The sequence below is a fragment of the Nerophis ophidion genome, linkage group LG28, assembly GCF_033978795.1.
Source record: "Nerophis ophidion isolate RoL-2023_Sa linkage group LG28, RoL_Noph_v1.0, whole genome shotgun sequence".
Lineage (NCBI taxonomy): Eukaryota > Metazoa > Chordata > Actinopteri > Syngnathiformes > Syngnathidae > Nerophis > Nerophis ophidion.
In genome coordinates, this window is record NC_084638.1 from 18,234,636 (window position 1) to 18,255,330 (window position 20,695).

At 38.1% G+C, this 20,695-nt stretch overlaps 1 protein-coding gene across 2 annotated transcripts; it reads left to right on the forward strand.

The window, feature by feature from the left end:
* The first annotated feature begins 3,499 nt into the window (after nt 1–3,499).
* Nucleotides 3,500–16,842, forward strand: LOC133545463 (oocyte zinc finger protein XlCOF8.4-like). 2 transcript variants are annotated; one of them, XR_009804844.1, is made up of 3 exons: nt 3,500–3,956; nt 14,413–14,524; nt 14,604–16,842. XR_009804844.1 is itself a non-coding variant. In XM_061891090.1 (2 exons), the coding sequence occupies exons 1-2, from the start codon at nt 3,833–3,835 to the stop codon at nt 15,710–15,712; spliced, it is 1,233 nt and encodes a 410-aa protein (XP_061747074.1). In that variant the 5' UTR covers nt 3,502–3,832; the 3' UTR covers nt 15,713–16,842. The 2 variants fall into 2 exon arrangements, 1 of the variants encoding a protein (XP_061747074.1); XM_061891090.1 differs by lacking the exon at nt 14,413–14,524 and having other exon boundaries at nt 3,502–3,956.
* Nucleotides 16,843–20,695: the final 3,853 nt, after the last annotated feature.

Consider the following 20,695-nt stretch of genomic DNA (forward strand, 5'->3'; position numbering starts at 1 on the left):
CAAAGTAAATCTCTGTGGGATGATGTACAATATTGGCTTTTTCCTGACACTCCAAACTTTGACTGATACTGATGTTGTTTTGGGGATGTTAAAAAAGAAAAAAAGAAAACATTAAAAAATGTTTTTAAATACACAATACTGGATTTATTTGATATATCCACAAATGTAAGTTTGTAAAAACAAAACCACCATTTCACAAAAAAAATCTGCCATTTTCTCTCACTTGTATACTGCATAAAGGTAATACAGAGTAATAACAATAATGAATAAAATAGATTATAGAGACCAAACAAATGATTCAAGAAGACACATTTTAAAATTGTATAAAAGACAACTGTTCAAATAATGTATAAAGTAAATAATAATATGCTTCTTGAAGTGGTCCAGAAGATCTTTCAGATGTGAACCAGTAAATATGTATATTATTTAAAGGTGCTAATCTATGGGATTATTAACAATTAGAAATAAAATATCTAATGCTTCAATATTACATATGAATAAGTCTAAAATTGCATAGCATATATATATATATATATATATATATATATATATATATATATATATATATATATATATATATATATATATATATATATATATATATATCATCAGGAGATTTCTCCTGATGATTGAGGGAACCCTTCATGAAACAGATCTGTAGAGATGAAGTAGTCTTGTGATTTTTTTCCCAAACCTACATATATATATATATATATATATATATATATATATATATATATATATATATGTATATATATATATATATTGTGTATATATATATATATATATATATATATATATATATATATATATATAGAGGGCTTCACGGTGGAAGAGGGGTTAGTGCGTCTGCCTCACAATACGAAGGTCCTGCAATCCTGGGTTCAAATCCAGGCTCGGGATCTTTCTGTGTGGAGTTTGCAGAGGAGTCACCCAATTTCAGGCAGCTAATTAGCATGATATCGGGCGTCAAACAGCAAATAACACGGAAAACATGTTCCACGTACCTGGACACAGTGGACAGTGAGAACATAAAAATGGAAAGCAAGCTGAAGAAGACAAACCAAACTCTGCCTCTGCTCATCATTCAGCATTGAAGGGACACACACTTTCAATTCTCTCATATACTCTTTCATTCTAGACTTCTAGAGTGTTTGATTGTCACATCAGTCTAAATGTATAAATTATAAAGTTCACAAACATAAAGAGGGATCCAAGTGGGCCAGGCCAATCTTTCGTTATCTCTAAACTACAAACTCTGTTTCTCTATGAGTTGGGGAATTGTGTTAGTTGTAAATATGAATGGAATACAATGATTTGCAAATCATTTTCAACCAATATTCAGTTGAATATGCTACTAAGACAAGATATTTGATGTTCAAACTCATAAACTTTTTTGTTTTGCAAATAATAATTAACTTAGAATTTAATGACTGCAACATGTGCCAAAGTAGTTGGGAAAGGGCATGTTCACCACTGTGTTACATCACCTTTTCTTTAAACAACACACAATAAACGTTTGGGAACTGAGGAAACTAATTGTTGTTCTGACTTGAAATAAATTGGTTCTCTGAAACATATATTTGTCTTTGTGTGTTGTGCGTAGACCACATGGCTTAGCAGAGTTTAGTGATGCAAATGCATGTCAAGTTGATCAACAGATTGTATTATTCTCCAGTGCAATAAAAGTACAGTAACTAACCCACCACTGGGTCTCAAAGTATATATATATATATATATATATATATATATATATATATATATATATATATATATATATATATATATATATATATATATATATATATATATATATATATATATATGTATACATATATATATATATATATATATATATATGTATATATATATATATATATGTATATATATATATATATATATATATATATATATATATATATATGTATGTATATGTATATATGTATATATATATATATATATATATATATATATACATATATATATAATCTCCTGATGATTGAGGGAACCCCTCATGAAACAGTTCTGTAGAGATTAAGTAGTCTTGTGATTTTTCCCACACATACATATTGCGGTCTACCACGGTATTGAGCACTATTCTCTTGATAATCCAATTAAGAAATATATATATATATATATATATACCTGGACAAGCAGCTAGTCTTCCCAACTGAGGTAATACAGACAACGCTAAGACCAGACGTTGTGATGTGGTCCTCAGCTGCTAAGAAAGTCCTCATCATTGAACTAACCGTGCCATGGGAGGAGGGAATACCAGTAGCACATGAGTTCAAAAGGTCAAAGTACAGCGACCTAGCAGAGAACTGCAAGGGGGGAGGCTGGTCTGCGTCCATTCACCCCGTGGAGATTGGATGCAGGGGCTTCGTAGGAGGTTCTGCAACCCGGCTCCTGCGTGCGGCGGGAATGACCGGTTCCAGCCTGAGGAAGGCCATCAAGGAGTTGGCAGAGGAGGCAGAGAAGGCAAGTTTCTGGATGTGGCTAAGAAGGAGGGACAACACTTGGGGCTCAATACCCCAGTGAGGTCAGTTGCAGGGAGTGGCGCGGGGAGACGTCCCCGCGTAGCCACTGCCCCCCCACCGCGAGGTGTCCTGGCTTGGGGGCGAAACATCAGTGAACGGTGGCACCAGCTGACGACCCTGCAGCTGACCTCGAAGTGCACTGGAGGAGGTGCGACAGGCAGAGATGCCTAGCAGTTAGGTCTGTACGTATTAATTTACATATATATATCTGTATATATATATATATATATATATATATATATATATATATATATATATATATATATATACATATATATATATATATATATATATCTGTATGTATATATGCATGTATATATATATATATATCTGTATATATATATATGTATATATATATATATATATATATATATATATATATATAGATAGATAGATAGATAGATAGATAGATAGATAGATAGAGTGGCCCTGCGATGAGGTGGCGAATTGTCTAGGGTGTACCCCGCCTTCCGCCCGATTGTAGCTGAGATAGGCGCCAGCGCCCCCCGCAACCCCGAAAGGGAATAAGCGGTAGAAAATGGATGGATGGAGATAGATAGAGAGAGAGAGAGAGAGAGAGAGAGAGAGAGAGAGAGAGAGAGAGAGAGAGATAAAGTTATAGATATAATATATATAATGCCAGAGGAAATTTAAAAAGAAAATTAAAACCTCCCAAATTCTTAAAAAAATATATTAAAATGATTAACATCAAAGACAAAAATAATATTATGAGTGTAATATGATTTTTTTTTTTTTTTTTTGTAATGCTACTATTAGAATATTTGTACGAAAAAAAGTTGTATGTCTTTTTTTTGAAAATTTGAAATGGACAAGTTTACTTTTTTTTTTTTTTAGAAAAAGTAAATAGTTTATAATAAAATATTTTTACCGGGGGTGGGGAGCTGGTTGTACTACTCCTCTGGCGAGATCTGGAAAAGATCTGGTTATGTGTTTCTCTCGCGAGATCTGACAACACTGCGCGCGAACAAAACACGGCGAGGATAAAGCAAAATGGCGTCTGACGGTGAAGACGTCGTCACAGTTCAGTGTTCTTAATTTGTGCCTCCATGTACACATATATGTCCTTTATTAGACTCTAGTAAATAGAGTAAGCATCGTTAGTAACTGTTGGCATCCGATTATATTAGTCTGAGCGCACTTTGATGCTTCTCGAGATAGTTTGCTTGCTTCTTAGCTTAGCTTTTTAGCTGCTAACAAAGAGAGGCGGAAGTGATCAACACATCGCTAAGTAGAGATCAAATGTGAGTGTAAAGTGTTGTGATTGTGTGAAAATGTGCGAAAGAACGATAGCAAATTATGGGGAGGAACTTTGTCCAACAAAAGAGGAGAAGGAGCGACAACATCAACTACTGGACGCTGTTTTCAAGAAACATCAAGTTGTGTTACACAGAACAGGTTTGTTTACTTCTTACTCTCACATCTTTACAAACGTTATATTTATTTATTACCGCCATTCTTAAATATGTTGTATGTAAGAATGTTGGTGTTGTTGAGAAGAAAATACAGGAGTCCTGTCGAATTTAGCTACCTGTAAAAATGTGTGACTTATTCTAGTCCTTTTGTAATATAAATTGTTTTACTAAATTATAGTCTCCTTACTTTATCAAGACAGTCATTTGGACAAAAGACCCTAGGAGGAATTTTCCCATTAAAAAGGAAACATATTCACTGTGGACAGTATTAAGATGAATACTTCACATTTGTATAATCGGCTGAGAGGCATTTTATTATTATCAATATATTCTCTTCTTGTTACATTATATCTGTTTTCCTGTTTTCTAATTTAAAGACGAACTACACTTTTTTGGACATGATTAATTGTACGGCCTGTTCTAATCTATATTAAACATTTCTTAATCACTTCATCCTTCATTATCTTAATTATATCCCAACTTTAGCTACCTGTAAAAATGAGCATCTTATTCTAATCTATTTGTAAAAAAATAGTTTTCCTAAATTATAGCCTCCTCGCTTTAACCAGAAAGTCATTAGGACAAAAGACCCTGTGAGGACTTTGCCCTTTAAAAGGGAAAACCCAAAAAAGGACAGTATTAAGATGAATTCATCACATTTACTTTGAGGCATCTTATTATTGATATATTATGTTCTTGTTACTTGGGGCGGTATAGCTCGGTTGGTAGAGTGGTCGTGCCAGCAACTTGAGGGGTTCCAGGTTCGTTCCAAGCTTTTCCCATCCTAGTCACTGCCGCTGTGTCCTTGGGCAAGACACTTTACCCACCTGCTCCCAGTGCCACCCACATTTTTTCAAATGTAACTTAGGAATTGGTTTTACTATGTAAAGCGTTTTGACACACTATGAGAAAAGCGCTATATAAATATAATTCACTTCACATGATATCTTGTTGTTCTATTTTCTAATTTCAAGGGGAACTGCACTTTTTTGAATCATTCAGAGTCCCTATGTAAGTTCAAGTCAAGGTCCCAACAGTAGTCACACACTAGGTGTGGTGAAATTATCCTCTGCATTTGACCCATCCCCAAGTTCACCCCCTGGGAGGTGAGGGCAGCGGAGGAATCATTTGGTGATTCAACCCCCAACCCTTGATGCTGAGTGCCAAGCAAGGAGACAATGGGTCTCATTTTTATAGTCTTTGGTATCACTTGGCCAGGACTTGAACTCACGAATATCCAGTCTCAGGGCAGACACTCTGACCACAAGGCCACTCAATAGAAAATAAACCTTAGCAAAAGTTATTTAAACCCTTGAGTCATTGGTAGCCGCTCTATTCTGCCTATAAAGTGCTCTAAATAGCATCTAAAAACCTTCATCAACATTTTAAATACACACAAAGTATATATGTAATGTAGTAACATTCTTAATAACATGTCATATTTACATATCTTGCTCATTTGAAGCATACAATGTCTGCTCTCACTGGGATGCCGACTGATGGGATGTTCATATCTTCCCGTTTAGATGAAGAATTCATCCTCGCAAAGGGTTAAAAAAGAGCGGGTGCAAAAAAGCATATTTTCGTGTCTTTCTTGCCATCACCAGGTTGGATCTCAAAGTTGACCAAGTTCTCTGGTTTATGTCCACAACCTTCTACTACATAAGTGAGAAGCATGATTTATAATCTAGAATTAGTTTTCACCATCTTAGAGTCGAGAAAGCAGCTCAGTATGTCAATATAGCAGCATAAGCTAGTTACTTCTGTGATAAATGCGCCGCTACAAGTAGGTCCTTAACGTCAGCGCTTATAATAACAATATCACTAATACTTGGTTATTATTCAGGTCACAAAATGTAAATGGAGTATTTTTGGCAGTTTTTGGATGGTTATTTGGAGGACTTTGTGGCTCTAATAGAGGAGCTCCCATTGACTCCAATGTTAGCTGATTTTTGCTCACGTTTATTTACTAATTAGAATTCATAACAATTAAAAACATATATTTTACATAAGAATTGTAAATGATAGGTGACATTTTAAAAAAGTGCAGTTTCCTTTGAATTTGTCAGATGAGTAAACAGTCCTTCAAATTAAAGATGAAAAACAATTGAGGTTGTGTATGGATATTATCCACTATGAATTTCTCTCAGTCATCCTAAGACGAGCTTCCATCGGAGTCTTCAATCATTCTGGTTCTCCATACACCCGGCCAGCTCCATAGAGCTTTCAGCTCCCGCATCTTTCTTCATGGCATGTTGCCGTAAAACTAAGGACACAACGGAAAGTACATTCTTATACACATGAAGTACAAATACTGTATGTGTAAGAATCATGTTAACCACCAAAATATTGTCTCGTTCTCCTAAAGCCAATATCCAGTATCCTTTGGTGAGCTGACCGTATCGTCACACCCTTAGTTGAAAGCACACCAACACCATAATATAACACTTCCACGAGATGTAGAACATTTTGAACGTATACACACATTTGAAAAATATAAAAAATAAATATATTTGGTGGGGCAAACAAAATGACTGCGAACCAATGTTTGGTATGGGCGATATGACCTAAAATCTATATCCTAATAACAATATAAGTCACGATATATCATTTTGTATATGATTGATAATAGAAGAATTTCAAAGTGGGTTACAAAAGCTCCTAATTTGGCAGCTGACATGTGCAGTAACATATTGTGTCATTTCTAATTGTATTATTTTGTCGAAACAATTACAAACCCCATTTACATTTGAGTTGGGAAATTGTGTTGGATGTAAATATAAACGGAATACGATGATTTGCAAATCATTTTCAACCCATATTCAATTGAATGCACTACAAAGACAATATATTTGATGTACAAGCTCAAACTTTATTTTTTTTTGCAAGTAATATTTAACTTAGAATTTCATGGCTGCAACACGTGCGAAAGTAGTTGGGAAAGGGCATGTTCACCACTGTGTTACATCACCTTTTCTTTTAACAACACTCAATAAACGTTTGGGAACTGAGGAAACTAATTGTTGAAGTTTTGAAAGTTGAATTCTTTCTCGTTCTTGTTTAATGTAGAGCTTCAGTCGTTCAACAGTCATATTTTACGCTTCATAATGCACCACACATTTTCGATGGGAGACAGGTCCGGCCCGCAGACGGGCCAATAAAGTACCCACACTCTTTCTTTACGAAGCCACATTGTTGTAACACGCACTGAATGTGGTTTGGCATTGTCTTGCTGAAATAAGCAGGGGCGTCCATGAAAAAGACAGCGCTTAGATGGCAGCATATGTTGTTCCAAAAGCTCTATGTATCTTTCAGCATTAATGGTGCCTTCACAGATATGTAAGTTACCCATGCCCTGGGCACTAATGCACCCCCATACCATCACAGATGCTGGCTTTTGAACTTTGCGTCGATAACAGTCTTGATGGTTCGCTTCCCCTTTGGTCCAAGTGACACAATGTCGAATATTTCAAAAAACTATTTGAAATGTGGACTCGTCAGACCACAGAACACTTTTTCACTTTGCATCAGTCCATCTAAGATGATCTCGGGCCCAGAGAAGCAGGCGGCGTTTCTGGATGTTGTTGATAGATGACTTTCGCTTTGCATAGTAGAGCTTTAACCTGCACTTACAGATGTAGCAACGAGCTGCATTTAGTGACAGTGGTTTTCTGAAGTGTTCCTGAGCCCGTGTGGTGATATCCTTTAGAGATTAATGTCGGTTTTTGATACAGTGCCGTCTGAGGGATCGAAGGTCACGGTCATTCAATGTTGGTTTCCGGCCATGCCGCTTACGTGGAGTGATTTCTCCAGATTCTCTGAACCTTTTGATGATATTATGGACCGTAGATGTTGAAATCCCTAAATTTCTTGCAATTGCACTTTGAGAAACGTTGTTCTTAAAGTGTTTTGACTATTTGCTCACGCAGTTGTGGACAAAGGGGTGTACCTCGCCCCATTCTTTCTTGTGAAAGACTGAGCATTTTTTGGGAAGCTGTTTTTATACCCGATCATGGTACCTACCTGTTCCCAATTAGCCTGCACACCTGTGGGATGTTTTAAATAAGTGTTTGATGAGCATTCCTCAACTTTATCAGTGTTTATTGCCACTAAGGCTGCAGCTAACGATTATTTTTCTATCGATTAGTCTAAATATTATTTTTCCGATTAATCTATAAATTAATTATTATTCTGCAATAGTATAAGCATTTCAAAAGTAAAAGTATTGCTTATTTTGCTTTAAAATGTGCAAAAATAAAGATAATTATCCAATACAAAAAAGTGCAAAACGAAATATTCTGTAACAACAGTGTAAACATTTCAACTAAAGTAAAAGTATTGCTTATTTTCTAAAATGTGCAAAAATAAAGATAAACATCCAATACAAACAAGTGCAAAACGAAATATTCTGTAACAACAGTGTAAACATTTCAACAAAAGTAAAAGTATTGCTTATTTTGCTTTAAAATGTGCAAAAATAAAGATAAACATCCGGCACAAAAAAGTGCCAATCTAAATATTCTGGAGCACTGTAAACATTAAGTATTGCTTTTAAAATTTGCAACATAAACATCCAGTCCAACACAGTACACAATAACCAATTCTACTCATTCCAGAGAGTGACTAACAGTTGTAATGAAGAAAGGTTAGCATATCTAAGTGCTCTGGGGTGAGGCAGGTTCTTTTCTTATTTACAATATTCCCAGCAGCTGACAATAGGCGCACAGAAGCGGTCGATGTGGCTGGAACTGAGAGATAAGACCAAGCCAGCATTGCCACATTTGGAAACCTTGCATGATGTTCTCTCCACCATTTTAATGGGTTTTCATCCTTGGAAATGGGGGATTCTCCAAAATAAGACACTAACTCCTTTCTGAGCATTTCAGCATCATTACTGTCATTGTTGTCTTCCTCATTGTTGCTGAGTTCATCTGAATCTGAGCCAAGAAGTGTGTCGAGTAACTACGCACATTATCTTGTTAAATTGGTTTAATAACACAACAATGATAGTATGATTAAAGTGAAAGTTAATTGTTTGTTTGTACATAGTATATGTAACTGTTAATGTTGTAAAAGGTATTTGCACAACTAATTAACGTTAGGGTTAAAGGGGAACATTATCACAATTTCAGAAGGGTTAAAACCAATAAAAATCAGTTCCCAGTGGCTTATTTTATTTTTCGAAGTTTTTAAAATTTTTTTACCCCTAACGCCATATCCCGAAAAACGGCTTTAAAGTGCCTGATTTTCACCATCGGTATATCCACCCGTCCATTTTCCTGTGACGTCACTGCGTGAAGCCAATACAAACAAACATGGCGGATAGGACAGAAAAGTATAGCGACATTAGCTCGGATTCAGACTTTGATTTCAGCGGCTTAAGCGATTCAACAGATTGCACATGTATTGAAACGGATGGTTGGAGTGTGGAGGCAGATATTGAAAACAAAATTGAAGAAGAAACTGAAGCTATTGAGCCATATTACGACAGACAGACAGCGGCAACGAGGACGAATTCGGCGATCGCCTTCTAACCAACGATTGCATGTTTTGACCACTGGTGCAACTTGAATTCTTCGATTGGTATGTATTTGTTTGGCATTAAATGTGGGTGGAGGGAAAGGCTGGGTGCAAATATAGCTACAAATGAGGCATAATGATGCAATATGTACATACAGCTAGCCTAAATAGCATGTTAGCATCGATTAGCTTCCAGTCATGCCGTGAGCAAATATGTCTGATTAGCACACTCCACGTAAGTCAAATGGTGTTTTTCCACCCTCCGACAACACACCGACTAGGTATAAAGTCTCCAAGGTATGGAAAACAGTCGAAATAACGGAAAATAACAGATCTGATTTGACTTGGTGTGTGTAATGTGTTTGAGAAAATGGTGGCTTGCTTCCCGTTGTGACGTCACGGGTGAAAGGTCATTGCTCTGACAGCAAACAATTGAAAGGCGTTTCAATCGCCAAATTCACCCTTTTAGAGTTTGGAAATCGGTTAAAAAAATATATGGTCTTTTTTCTGCAACATCAAGGTATATATTGACGCTTACATAGGTCTGGTGATAATGTTCCTGTGGCGGACTTCCTGCGGCAGTCACCGTGTGGGTTGCCGTGACACTGGAGACAAGACGCATCATAGCAGGTTTGACTTGGATTTATTATTTCAATAAACCTGTCTTCTTCTGGCCACTCGGTCGCGTCACTTTTCAGTGCGCGGGCATTTCCTGCTTGGCATCGCTGCACGCCTTTCGGCGTCCGGCGTTTGCGTCCGCCGCGGGGGCTCGTCATCTCGCTCTTGTCCTCGATTGTCGTGCTCGTTGTCTGGTTGCCGTGGTTCCTTAGCCTACTTTTCCCAGATTGTTCCTCCTTCCCCTCTTTTGTGCTGCAGCAACAGATGAGCAGATTGAGCGCAGGTGTGTGGTGTACGCACCTGACTTGGCTGGCTGGCGGGTCGCTCTGAGTGCGTCCCGCCTCTTCTCTCCGCCGCACGCCCCGCCTCCTGGCCGCCATCTCGAGTAGGACCGGCATTTGTCCGACCCTGCTGTCGGCTCCTCGGCTCCGTCTCTCCACAGTTCCCCTTTAAAGAGGAGCGCGTCTTTGTAAACACTGAACAGGCACGCCAAACGCGCCTCTCAGAGCGAAACAGTGATTTAGTTCATGAATTTACAACGCAGATAAAAATGACACATTCATATTTTTGTGTAATGATGACAACGTATATTCACGCGGACGTTTGAGTAGTTGATGGTGATGGCAAGAACGCTGTCGGGTGTTTTCTTTTCAAATGTTCGCTCATAACCGTTGTGCTGCAATGATAGGCCATCTCCGCTCGACACAGTGTGCATACAACAACATTAGTAGGTAGTTTATTGTACCCCCACACTTTTGACGACTTTTGGCGTGCTTTTTTCCCCTCGCTCGTACCGCTCGCATCGTCTGCTTTGCACTCCGCCATGACGGTAGTGTGACGTAAATATGCGACATGTCGACACACAAAAACGGCATCGACGTATTTACGTCATCGATGACGTTGACTATGTCGATGCGTCGTTTCAGCCTTAGTTCAATCAACAATACAGTTTGGTGTAAACCTAAAAAAAAAACAATACGACCATATAGGAAAAAAGTTGGCTTTTGCGCCACTAGCTTAATGCTAACATACAATGGACGACCACATTGATAGACTAACAAAAATTAGCATTGCGATCGTTTTAAACTTGTACAAAGGTATAACAAATAATATTTTAGTTTGACAAAAGTGACATAAGACAACAGTCAACAAATTCATTTTTCTTCCATCCATCCATCCATTTTCAATCCGGGGGTCGCTGGAGCCTATCTCAGCTGCATTCAGGCAGGAGGTGGTGAACATCCTGGGCAAGTCGCCACCTCATCGCAGGCATTTTTACTTACATACAGTACATATATTCACCAAACTGTGTAGAAACTAAAGTTTGTACTGCTAGGCCTTCATGTCCATCAAATCTTAAAACTCTGATTTAGTATGGGACATTATTGCCAGGTCCTCTTGTATCGCAAAATTGTGAAAATACATTTTTTCCAATCACAAAGACCCCAAACGTCCAGATTTTTAACTGCTGATTTGTATTTTTGATTTTCAGTTGGCCGAGCAGAGGAATTAGTTGTCACGACAGCTAACAGTGTCTTCTTACATCACACGTTCAACCATCCTCCATTGAAGCAAATACATTACATTTCATACAGGTAATATTATCACTGAAGGACTGTAGAAAGAACATGGCTAAACATGCTACAAACAAAGGAGGGGCAAGCTAAGAGCTAAGCTATCCGCTAAAGTAGCTTGAAACAAGAATAAATAAGTGCTTAGTCATTTTTCCCATTCAAAATGAATTGGCTATTTTTCAAACTTCCACCATTTCCACTTTTTTCAAGTGAGTCAAATCATTCCATCTTCAACATATTTCACTAAACCTGGACATTCAAACTATCATTTTTCCAAGTTCAAAAAATTTCGAAGAATACCCAAAATTCCCGTTTTCTCAAACCCTTTTTTCACTCTTTTTTGTGTCGACCATATTTTTAAACCCACTTCAACCCTTCCACCAGCAAATCATTCCTCTTAATGAAGACAAAAAAAGTTTTTTTTTCTCTGGAAAAATTCCTTTTTTCCCAAAATTCCACGAATTCTATAATATTTCTCAACAAAAAAATTTTACTACTTCAACATTTCTCGACCGATTTGAAAAATTCCAACACCAACCATTCATTCATTCACAACATTCACATATTTTAGCATTTTCTAAAAGAATTCCGCTTTTCCCAAAATTCCCAAATTTTCATGAAATTCTCATTGAAAATAATGGTACATTTTTCAAAGTTCCACAACTCCAACATTTTTCATCCGATTCACACCGTTGCAACTTCAAACTGTTCAGCCTATTCGGTAATCACAGGCTTTCCTTGACAAATTCCAAAAAATTCCCAGAATTCCACGTTTTCCGTGACATTTTTCCCCATTCAAAATGAATTAGCCATTCAAAATGAATTAGCCATTCATCAAAATGCCGCCATTTCCACATTTTCCAAACGATTCAAACATTCAACCTTCAACATATTCCACTAATTCTGGAAATTGAAAGTACAACATTTTTCAACCCACTTCAACCGTTCCACCGTCAAATAATTCCTCTTAATCAGGACAGAAAACAAATTTGTTCGTTGTATTGGAAAAATTCATGGTTTCCCCGAAATTCAAGGAATTCCATTAAACCATTTCTCAATTAAGAATGTTACGACTTCAACATTTCTCAACCGATTTGAACAATTCTAACACCAACCATTTCAACTCATTCAGAACATTCAAATTTTTTATCATTTTCCCAAAAATTCCTGTTTTCCCCGAAATTCTCCAAAATGTCCATGAAATTCCTATTGAAAGGAATATAATGAAAGTTCCACAACTCCCACATTTTTCATCTGATTAAAACCGTTCCAACTTCAAAATATTGAGTGTGTTCAGGACTTGTGTGCTCCCTTTCAACACTTATTAAAAGAAATTCCCGGATTTTCTGGAATTCCCAGTTTTAGGGACATTTTCCCCATTCAAAATTAATTATCCATTTTTCAAATTTCCACAATTCCCACATGTTTCAAACCATTCCACCTTCAACACATTTAATTCATTCTGGAAATTCAAACAACCATTTTTCCACATTCAACAAATTTCCAGGAATTCCCGTTTTTTTCTAACCTTATTTCCAACCTTCTTTAGTGCGATGACTCCTTTCACATTGTTCAACCCATTTCAGCCATTCCACTGTCAAAACATTCCTCTGAGCCAGGACAAAAAAGCATGTTGGTTTAAGAACTTTAAAAAATCCTGTTTTTCCCGCAATTCAAACTCTTCAACATTCAAACCATTCCAACATTCAAACTAATCTTACATTCATACTACATTCTGTCAGCATTTCAGTTCAACTTCAGCATTGGAGCATTCACACACAATTCCTTCAGGAATTGCTTCATCTAGTTAATATTATAATAATAATGAAATGTAGCTTACCACATTGAATCCGCGGACTGCATGAATGCTGTCTTCTCAGTTCTCACTGTAATGCAATTTGAGTGTCTAGAAACACACTAAATTAATTAAATATAACTATAATTAATAAGGTAAACAAGCTATCTTTTGAAGGAGTAGTGAGTAATCTCATTACTTATCCCCAGTTTAGCTGTGGCGACACTATTTAAATGAAAGCAAAACAGATGTCATCTTTTTTGTCCATCACGCGTGACCCCGAATGGGACAAGCCGTAGGAAATGGATGGATGGATGGATGTTGACTATGCTCATGCTATTTTTAGAGCAGACATGTCTCTAAAGATTGTTGCGTTTAGACCAGTTCTTCCGCCGGTCACCCCTCCAGGTTCTTTTGATGACACATAAGCTGGTTTTAAATCAATCAGAGGCAAAGGATGCTCATTTTGAATATTTTAATCCAAAGCCTTGGGAGATCAATCTAGATACAACAGTTCAATCACATTGCCCAAATTGATCTAATTCTACTACCGAAGTTTCGCCTCTTTTCTCACTCTCACCGGCACCCCTTCTTCTCCTCCCCCCCTCCTCCTTGCCTCGGCTAGTTGAGATAAGGAGGGTGTTATTGTTGCTAGTTATATTCCAAGCTCCAAGGCCCACTAATGGCCCAACACTTAGCTGTCTTAAAACATGACCAGGACAATAAAAACATATCTATCTATATATCACTTTAATTATTGTCCATCAGCAGGGAGAGCTCATCACTAGTACTACTGCGTGGAGGCTGGCATGTAGTACATTATTTCCTGTGTGTGTATGACTTATTCAGAGGAAGAACAGCACACTTTTACGTATGGCGTCTACCATTAAGGATTGCAGGAATGACTTTTAGGATGTTTTTATATGAATAAGGTGGATTGGACGTTGGCCTGGGAAGACATTCCTCTGAAGGTGCTCTTCATGGGTCAGCTGGAAGTACCCTGACTGCTGTGAGGGGGAAACTGATGAGATCGTGAGATCAAATGTGGGTGCAGGACAATGTCTCATGTGACTGAGCAAAGCTGGACTTTTCTCAAGAATGTTTGTTTTCTCTTGCCCCGTAGATGTCGAAGAAGAACATCTTTCTCATGAGCAGGAGGAGGAACCACAGTCCCCCCACATACACGAGGAAGAAGAGGTACCACATTACCAACACATCAAAGAGGGAGGAGAGGAGCCACAGCCCCCCCACATTAAAGAGGAAGACGATACGCCGCGGACCCATAGTGTTAAACTGACCCTTCACATTAAAAGGCAAGCCGAGGACTCACTGAACTTACACATTAAAAATGAAGAGGAGGACCCACTAACCCTTCACATTAAAAAGGAAGAGGATGACCCAGTGACCCATCACATTAAAAAGGAAGAGGACGACCCACTGACCCCCTACTTTAAAGAGGAAGAAGAGGACCAAGAGCTGCCACACATTAAAGAGGAAGAGGAGGAACACCGCATCAGTCAGCCTAAATGTTTGGTGGAGTTCCCAGTGACTGGTGTCCCTGTGAAGAGTGAAGATGATGAGGTCAAAGGTGAAAGTGAGGAGAAGAGAGAGGAGGAGCCTCCAAGCAGCAGCTCAACACAACACATGACAACAGAAGCTGATGGAGACCACTGTGGAGGATCACAAGCAGACAAGCTCTTAGCTCCACTATCAGATAGTGAGGACACAACGTCACACTCTCCTGACACTGATGATGAAGACTCTAAAGATGATAAGACATGTCAAACTGACAACACTCACTTCACATGTTCTCTCTGTAACAAAACATTTAAATACCATAGTTATCTGAAAGTACACATGAGAACACACACTGGAGAAAAACCTTTTATCTGTTCACTCTGTGGTAAAGGTTTTGTAGAAAGTCCCACTTTGAAGGTACACATGAGAAGACACACTGGTGAAAAACCTTTTTCTTGTTCAATCTGTGGTAAAGGTTTTGCACAAAGTTCATGCTTGGTAAAACACAGAAGAACACACACTGGAGAAAAATCTTCTATCTGTTCAATCTGTGGTAAAGGTTTTGTTCAAAGTAACAATTTGAAAGTGCACATGAGAATTCACACCAGAGAAAAACCTTTTATCTGTTCAATATGTAGTAAAGGTTTTACACAAAGTCAACATTTGAAAACACACATGAGAACACACACTGGTGAAAAATCACAATCCTTTTAAATATGCAACAGAAGCTTTTGTGACCAATCAAACCTTGTAACACACCTGAAAATACACCCAGGAGAGAAAGTGTTGAATTGCAGTGTGTGTGGTGAAAGATTCTCTTCTAAATACCAGTGTAAGAAACACAACTGTGCTGGTGAGAACAGCAGCAGCAAATGAAACTGCAGGATTTGAAATAAACTGTCAAGACTTTAATTTTGACTTTCTTACATCAGCACATATAACATGTGTGACATTGTTGTTTGTGTAACAACCTGTTTAATATGCTTCTACATTTATAGATTAGATAGTTTGAAATATGAAAGTATTACATATTTGTATTTGTAAGTGTTAATAATCCCATAGATAAGCACCTTTATATGATATACATAATGTACTGGTTCACATTTGAAACATCTTCTGGACCACTTCAGGGAGCATATTATTATTTACTTTATACATCATTTGAACAGTTGTCTTTTATACAATTTTAAAATGTGTGACTTTATGAATAATTTGTTGGGTATCTGTAATCCATTTTATTAATTATCTTTATCACTGTCTTTTGTATTATGATGATTGTTTTGTGATTGTTTTATACTTTAACTTATGTCTAAATTGTAGTGTAAGGATGGTTTTGTTTTTACAAACATACATTTGTGGATTAAAAAAAATCCATCCATCCATTTTCACCCGCTTATTCCCTTTAAGGTCGCAGGGGGCGCTGGTGCCTATCTCAGCTACAATCGGGCGGAAGGCGGTGTACACCCTGGACAAGTCGCCACTTCATCACAGGGCCGACACAGATAGACAGACAACATTCACACCCACGTTCACACACTAGGGCCAATTTAGTGTTGGCAATCAAACTATCCCCAGGTGCATGTCTTTGGAGGTGGGAGGGGGTTATCCCCAGGTGCATGTCTTTGGAGGTGGGAGGGGCCTATCCCCAGGTGCATGTCTTTGGAGGTGGGAGAAAGCTGGAGTACCCGGAGGCAACCCACGCAGTCACGGGGAAAACATGCAAACTCCACACAGAAAGATTCCTTTTTGTGTTTTAGACATTTTTTTTATTTTTTTTTTAACATCCCCAAAACAATATCAATATCAATAAAAGTTTTTAATGTCAGGCAAAAGCCAATATTGTACATCATCTCACAGTGATTTCATTCATTCATTTCATTCATAAACTGTTTATTTTGTTTCCCTATCACAGAACGAACAAGTGTTGTATCCAATTGCAAAACATCTTAGACAATATTTTAAGTTGTCAATCTGGGGCTTTTTTTCTTAAATTAACTCCTTGGCGTTTGGAAGAATGGAAACTTTCAAATTATGAATATTTTTTTTCTGTTCCAGGGAAAATACAGTAAAGAAGAAATGGTAAAGAATTAAAAAAAAAAAAGATTTACCGGAATTACAATATTTTGAACAAAAGCCTTTATAATTGTTTAAAATATTTTGTCTGTTTATGGGTTGTACTTAATGAAATCTTCAAATAATAAAATACTTGTATCACTCAATTAGTGCATCAGCGACCAAATGCCTTTTTCAAACCATTGCTGTACAAAGATGGATTTGTTTCTTATTTTAATATAACAACAATTCCATAGTGGAGTATTGTGTGTGAGGAAGTTGTGTTTTTTATATTAGTTTCTGGTAGTGATGGGTACCGTTCACTTTTAATTCCATGATTTATGTGTTATATATGTAAATATATTGTGTGTTTGTATTTTGCCAACATGGTAGAATCACATGATAGGCAGGTTGTATCATGTTTTTCTGTCAGAAGAGCAAGGGTTTGTTTGGACGAGCAATATGTAGCTGTATTGACAAGTATGGCAAGTTCCTGTAAATGTTGTAAGAAAAGCAAAAGGGTGCATTGCCAAAGGCGTAAAGCACATGGTATTCCCGCTCACTCTCCCATCCAAATACTAACCAGGCCTGACCGGGCTTAGATTCTCAGAGCTGACCAGATCCGGCATGCTCAGTGTAGTATGGCCGTAAACTGAGCAACTAACCTCAAAATCAGATTTTTAAATGTGACAAGCTGGTTGACAGGACCTTTCTGCAATGAGCAAGGTGCGTATGATACAATAATCACTGCTCTTTTTCTCAGCCTGTCTAACTCTTTGGACGTTCACGCCACTGGTAGCACTGAAGTGCCTTGATCGCACGTGGGTCACTGTTGGTGATACTGCAAACCTTGCTATCAATCTCAAACCCAGTCAAAACTAAAAAAACATGTATCACTTGAAAGTGAGAGTAGTAAAGCTGGGCTCAGTGTGACGTGAGGGTGCATCCAACACACTTACAGCAAGAGATGAACCACAACTTTCATACAGATACACTGTCTAACAACTTAAGTTTAACGCTTTGCATCTTAACCTTCAGATGATCAGTTTAACGCTCTCCCACCTGAGCTAAAGTGGTTGTAAGGCATATTTGTGGTTTCTTTTGAAAACTACACAAACTAAATACAGGTTACAAGACTGCTCAGTGAAGTCTTTGCAGAAATGTAAAGAGACTAGCATCAGCTGCATGAATAAGGACTTGAACGCTGGACCCTCAGATTAAAAGTGTGATGCTCTGCTGTCTGAGCTACCCAGATCCTCTTCAAACCTGATTAGCCCAACATCTAAGAGAACAGTCATATTAGCAACCTCAGATGAACATGAATTAGTTAGGATGATCAGTGACAAGCTGGGAACTGTCAAAGCTCAACTCACCAATTGCTTGAACACAAACCTCATTATTGACAATCAATCCACTTTTACATCGTCATCAAGTAAGAAGGTTTTGACCAAAAAAGAAGCCACTCTCCCAAAGTTGCCAACTCTGAGCTGGATTTAACTTGGATGCTCCCCACATGTTCGAGCCAAATGCCTTGGGGACACACGTTTAATGGTCAGTTGAGACAAATAGTCAGCTACTTTTGTTAAAGTCCAATTAACAGTGAAATGGCTGAACAAGGTACACAAGAGGGTATTCAAACAAGATGGTTTCAAAGGGTTTCAGGCAGGTTAAATGAAGTTTAATTGTTTGCAATATCCCTAACATTCATGGTCGTAAAACATTCTTCAAAGACTTGGTCTCATATTGGTATATTTTTAAATTACATCTGCGGTCCCCTCCAAGGTTTCTCATTGTCATCCCACTGGGTTGAGTTTTTTCTTGCCCTGATGTGGGATCTGAGCCGAGGATGTCGTTGTGGCTTGTGCAGCCCTTTGAGACACTTGTGATTTAGGGCTATAAGTATACTTTGATTGTTTGATTGGTTGATTGATAATAAAGTGATTTAAAAATCTGAGTTAGTATCAGGTGATACTAACCTTCGATAACTCAGCTGGTAGAGCAGAGGATTGTATTTGCTCATGCTGAAATCCTTAGGTCGGTGGTTCAAATCCGGCTCGAAGGATCACCAGTTACCCTTTTAAAAAAAAAAAAAAATCAACATAAACAACACAAGATACACATACAATTAGTGCACCAGCCCAAAAACCGTCCCTCCCTCATTCTCACTCATTCATACATTAAATCTTTGTGTGATGTCGTTCAAATAAGAATCAAAATAATGTCTTACATCCTGAGGATGTAAACTGCGTGTTGTTTTGGCGTAAGATATTTACGATATACAACCTGTCCTAAAGTAAGATGTTTCTTCTTTCTTCTGATGCAATGGATAAAGTGTCTCACTACGGCCTGCAAAATTCAAGGTTCAACTCCTGGCCAGCGTGCTGTTGTTTGTTAACTGAACTGAAACAATATTCAGTGCAATTTTTTGGGAAGTTTATTTTGCTTTTTTTTTTTTTTAATCTATAAACTGAAACATGTGTTGTTTTTTCTCTTTATTATTGCAAATAAATAACTGGTAGTTGTATATGTTCTTATACTCAAGGCATTCAATCAGAATAAAGTGGGTGAGGAAAAAGGTGACCACAACAATATAAATGTGACTATTTTACATCTTAGCAGTTGTTCTTTACACCACAATGGAGTAAAACCTAAACATTTCCCCAGAACATTAAGTATTAGCACACGGATTGAGATGCTCTTACATGATGTCGTTCAAACAGAATGTGGCTTGAGCAGATTGTGCAACATTAGACATCAGGGGACCAAATACATTATCAATCAAGATGAGTAGGTACAGCTGTGATGTTATAGTGGTTAGTACTCTGTGTTGTGGTCGCAGCAACCCCGGTTCAACTCTGGTTCATGGCACTTTACCGTTTAAACTGCCTTTTTTTTAAGCATGGTTCATAGTCTAAAGCATGGTTAGGGGTGGCATGGCGTAGTGCGTAGAGCGGCCGTGCCAGAAACCTGAGGGTTGCAGGTTTCGCTTCCCACCTATTGACATCTGAATCGCTGCCGTTGTGTCCTTGGGCAGGACACTTCACCCTTGCCCCCGGTGCCGCTCACACTGGTGAATGAATGATGAATGAATGATTGGTGGTGGTCGGAGGGGCCGTAGGCGCAAACTGGCAGCCACGCTTCTGTCAGTCTACCCCAGGGCAGCTGTGGCTACAGATGTAGCTTACCACCACCAGGTGTGAATGAATGTTAAGTCCCACTTCTCTGTGAGCGCTTTGATTATCCAACAATAGAAAAGCGCGAAGTAAATCTAATCCATTATTATTATCATTATTATTCATCTACACTTGAATACTTAGTTATTAGCCTCCTTAAGTGTCACCACCTGCTGCCATCTTGTGGTTAGTCTACTCAGTTTCCCTTGTTGGTGCAGCAGACTTGTCTCTGACATTTGGTCTTCCTTAGAGTTCCTGTGTTTCCTGTGGGCGGAGCTGCAAGACATGCACAGCTGGATCTAATTTTACCTGCACTATATAAGCAGCACCTGGCCAACTGGATGGTACTTGGCTATTCCACTCTGTGACGGTGTTTGATGAGTCCTCCTAGTCTCTTTGTATTTTTGCCTCAGACCTGCTTGTCCATTCCCTGTGCCACCCAGTTGGTATGTATGTCGTAGTTTGCACGTCT

Coding starts and splice junctions, on each gene's coding strand:
- LOC133545463 (XM_061891090.1), top strand. CDS start 3,833: ATGTGCGAAAGAACGATAGCAAATTATGGGGAGGAACTTTGTCCAACA. Junction 3,957..14,603: donor AGTTGTGTTACACAGAACAG/GTTTGTTTACTT, acceptor CTTGCCCCGTAG/ATGTCGAAGAAGAACATCTT.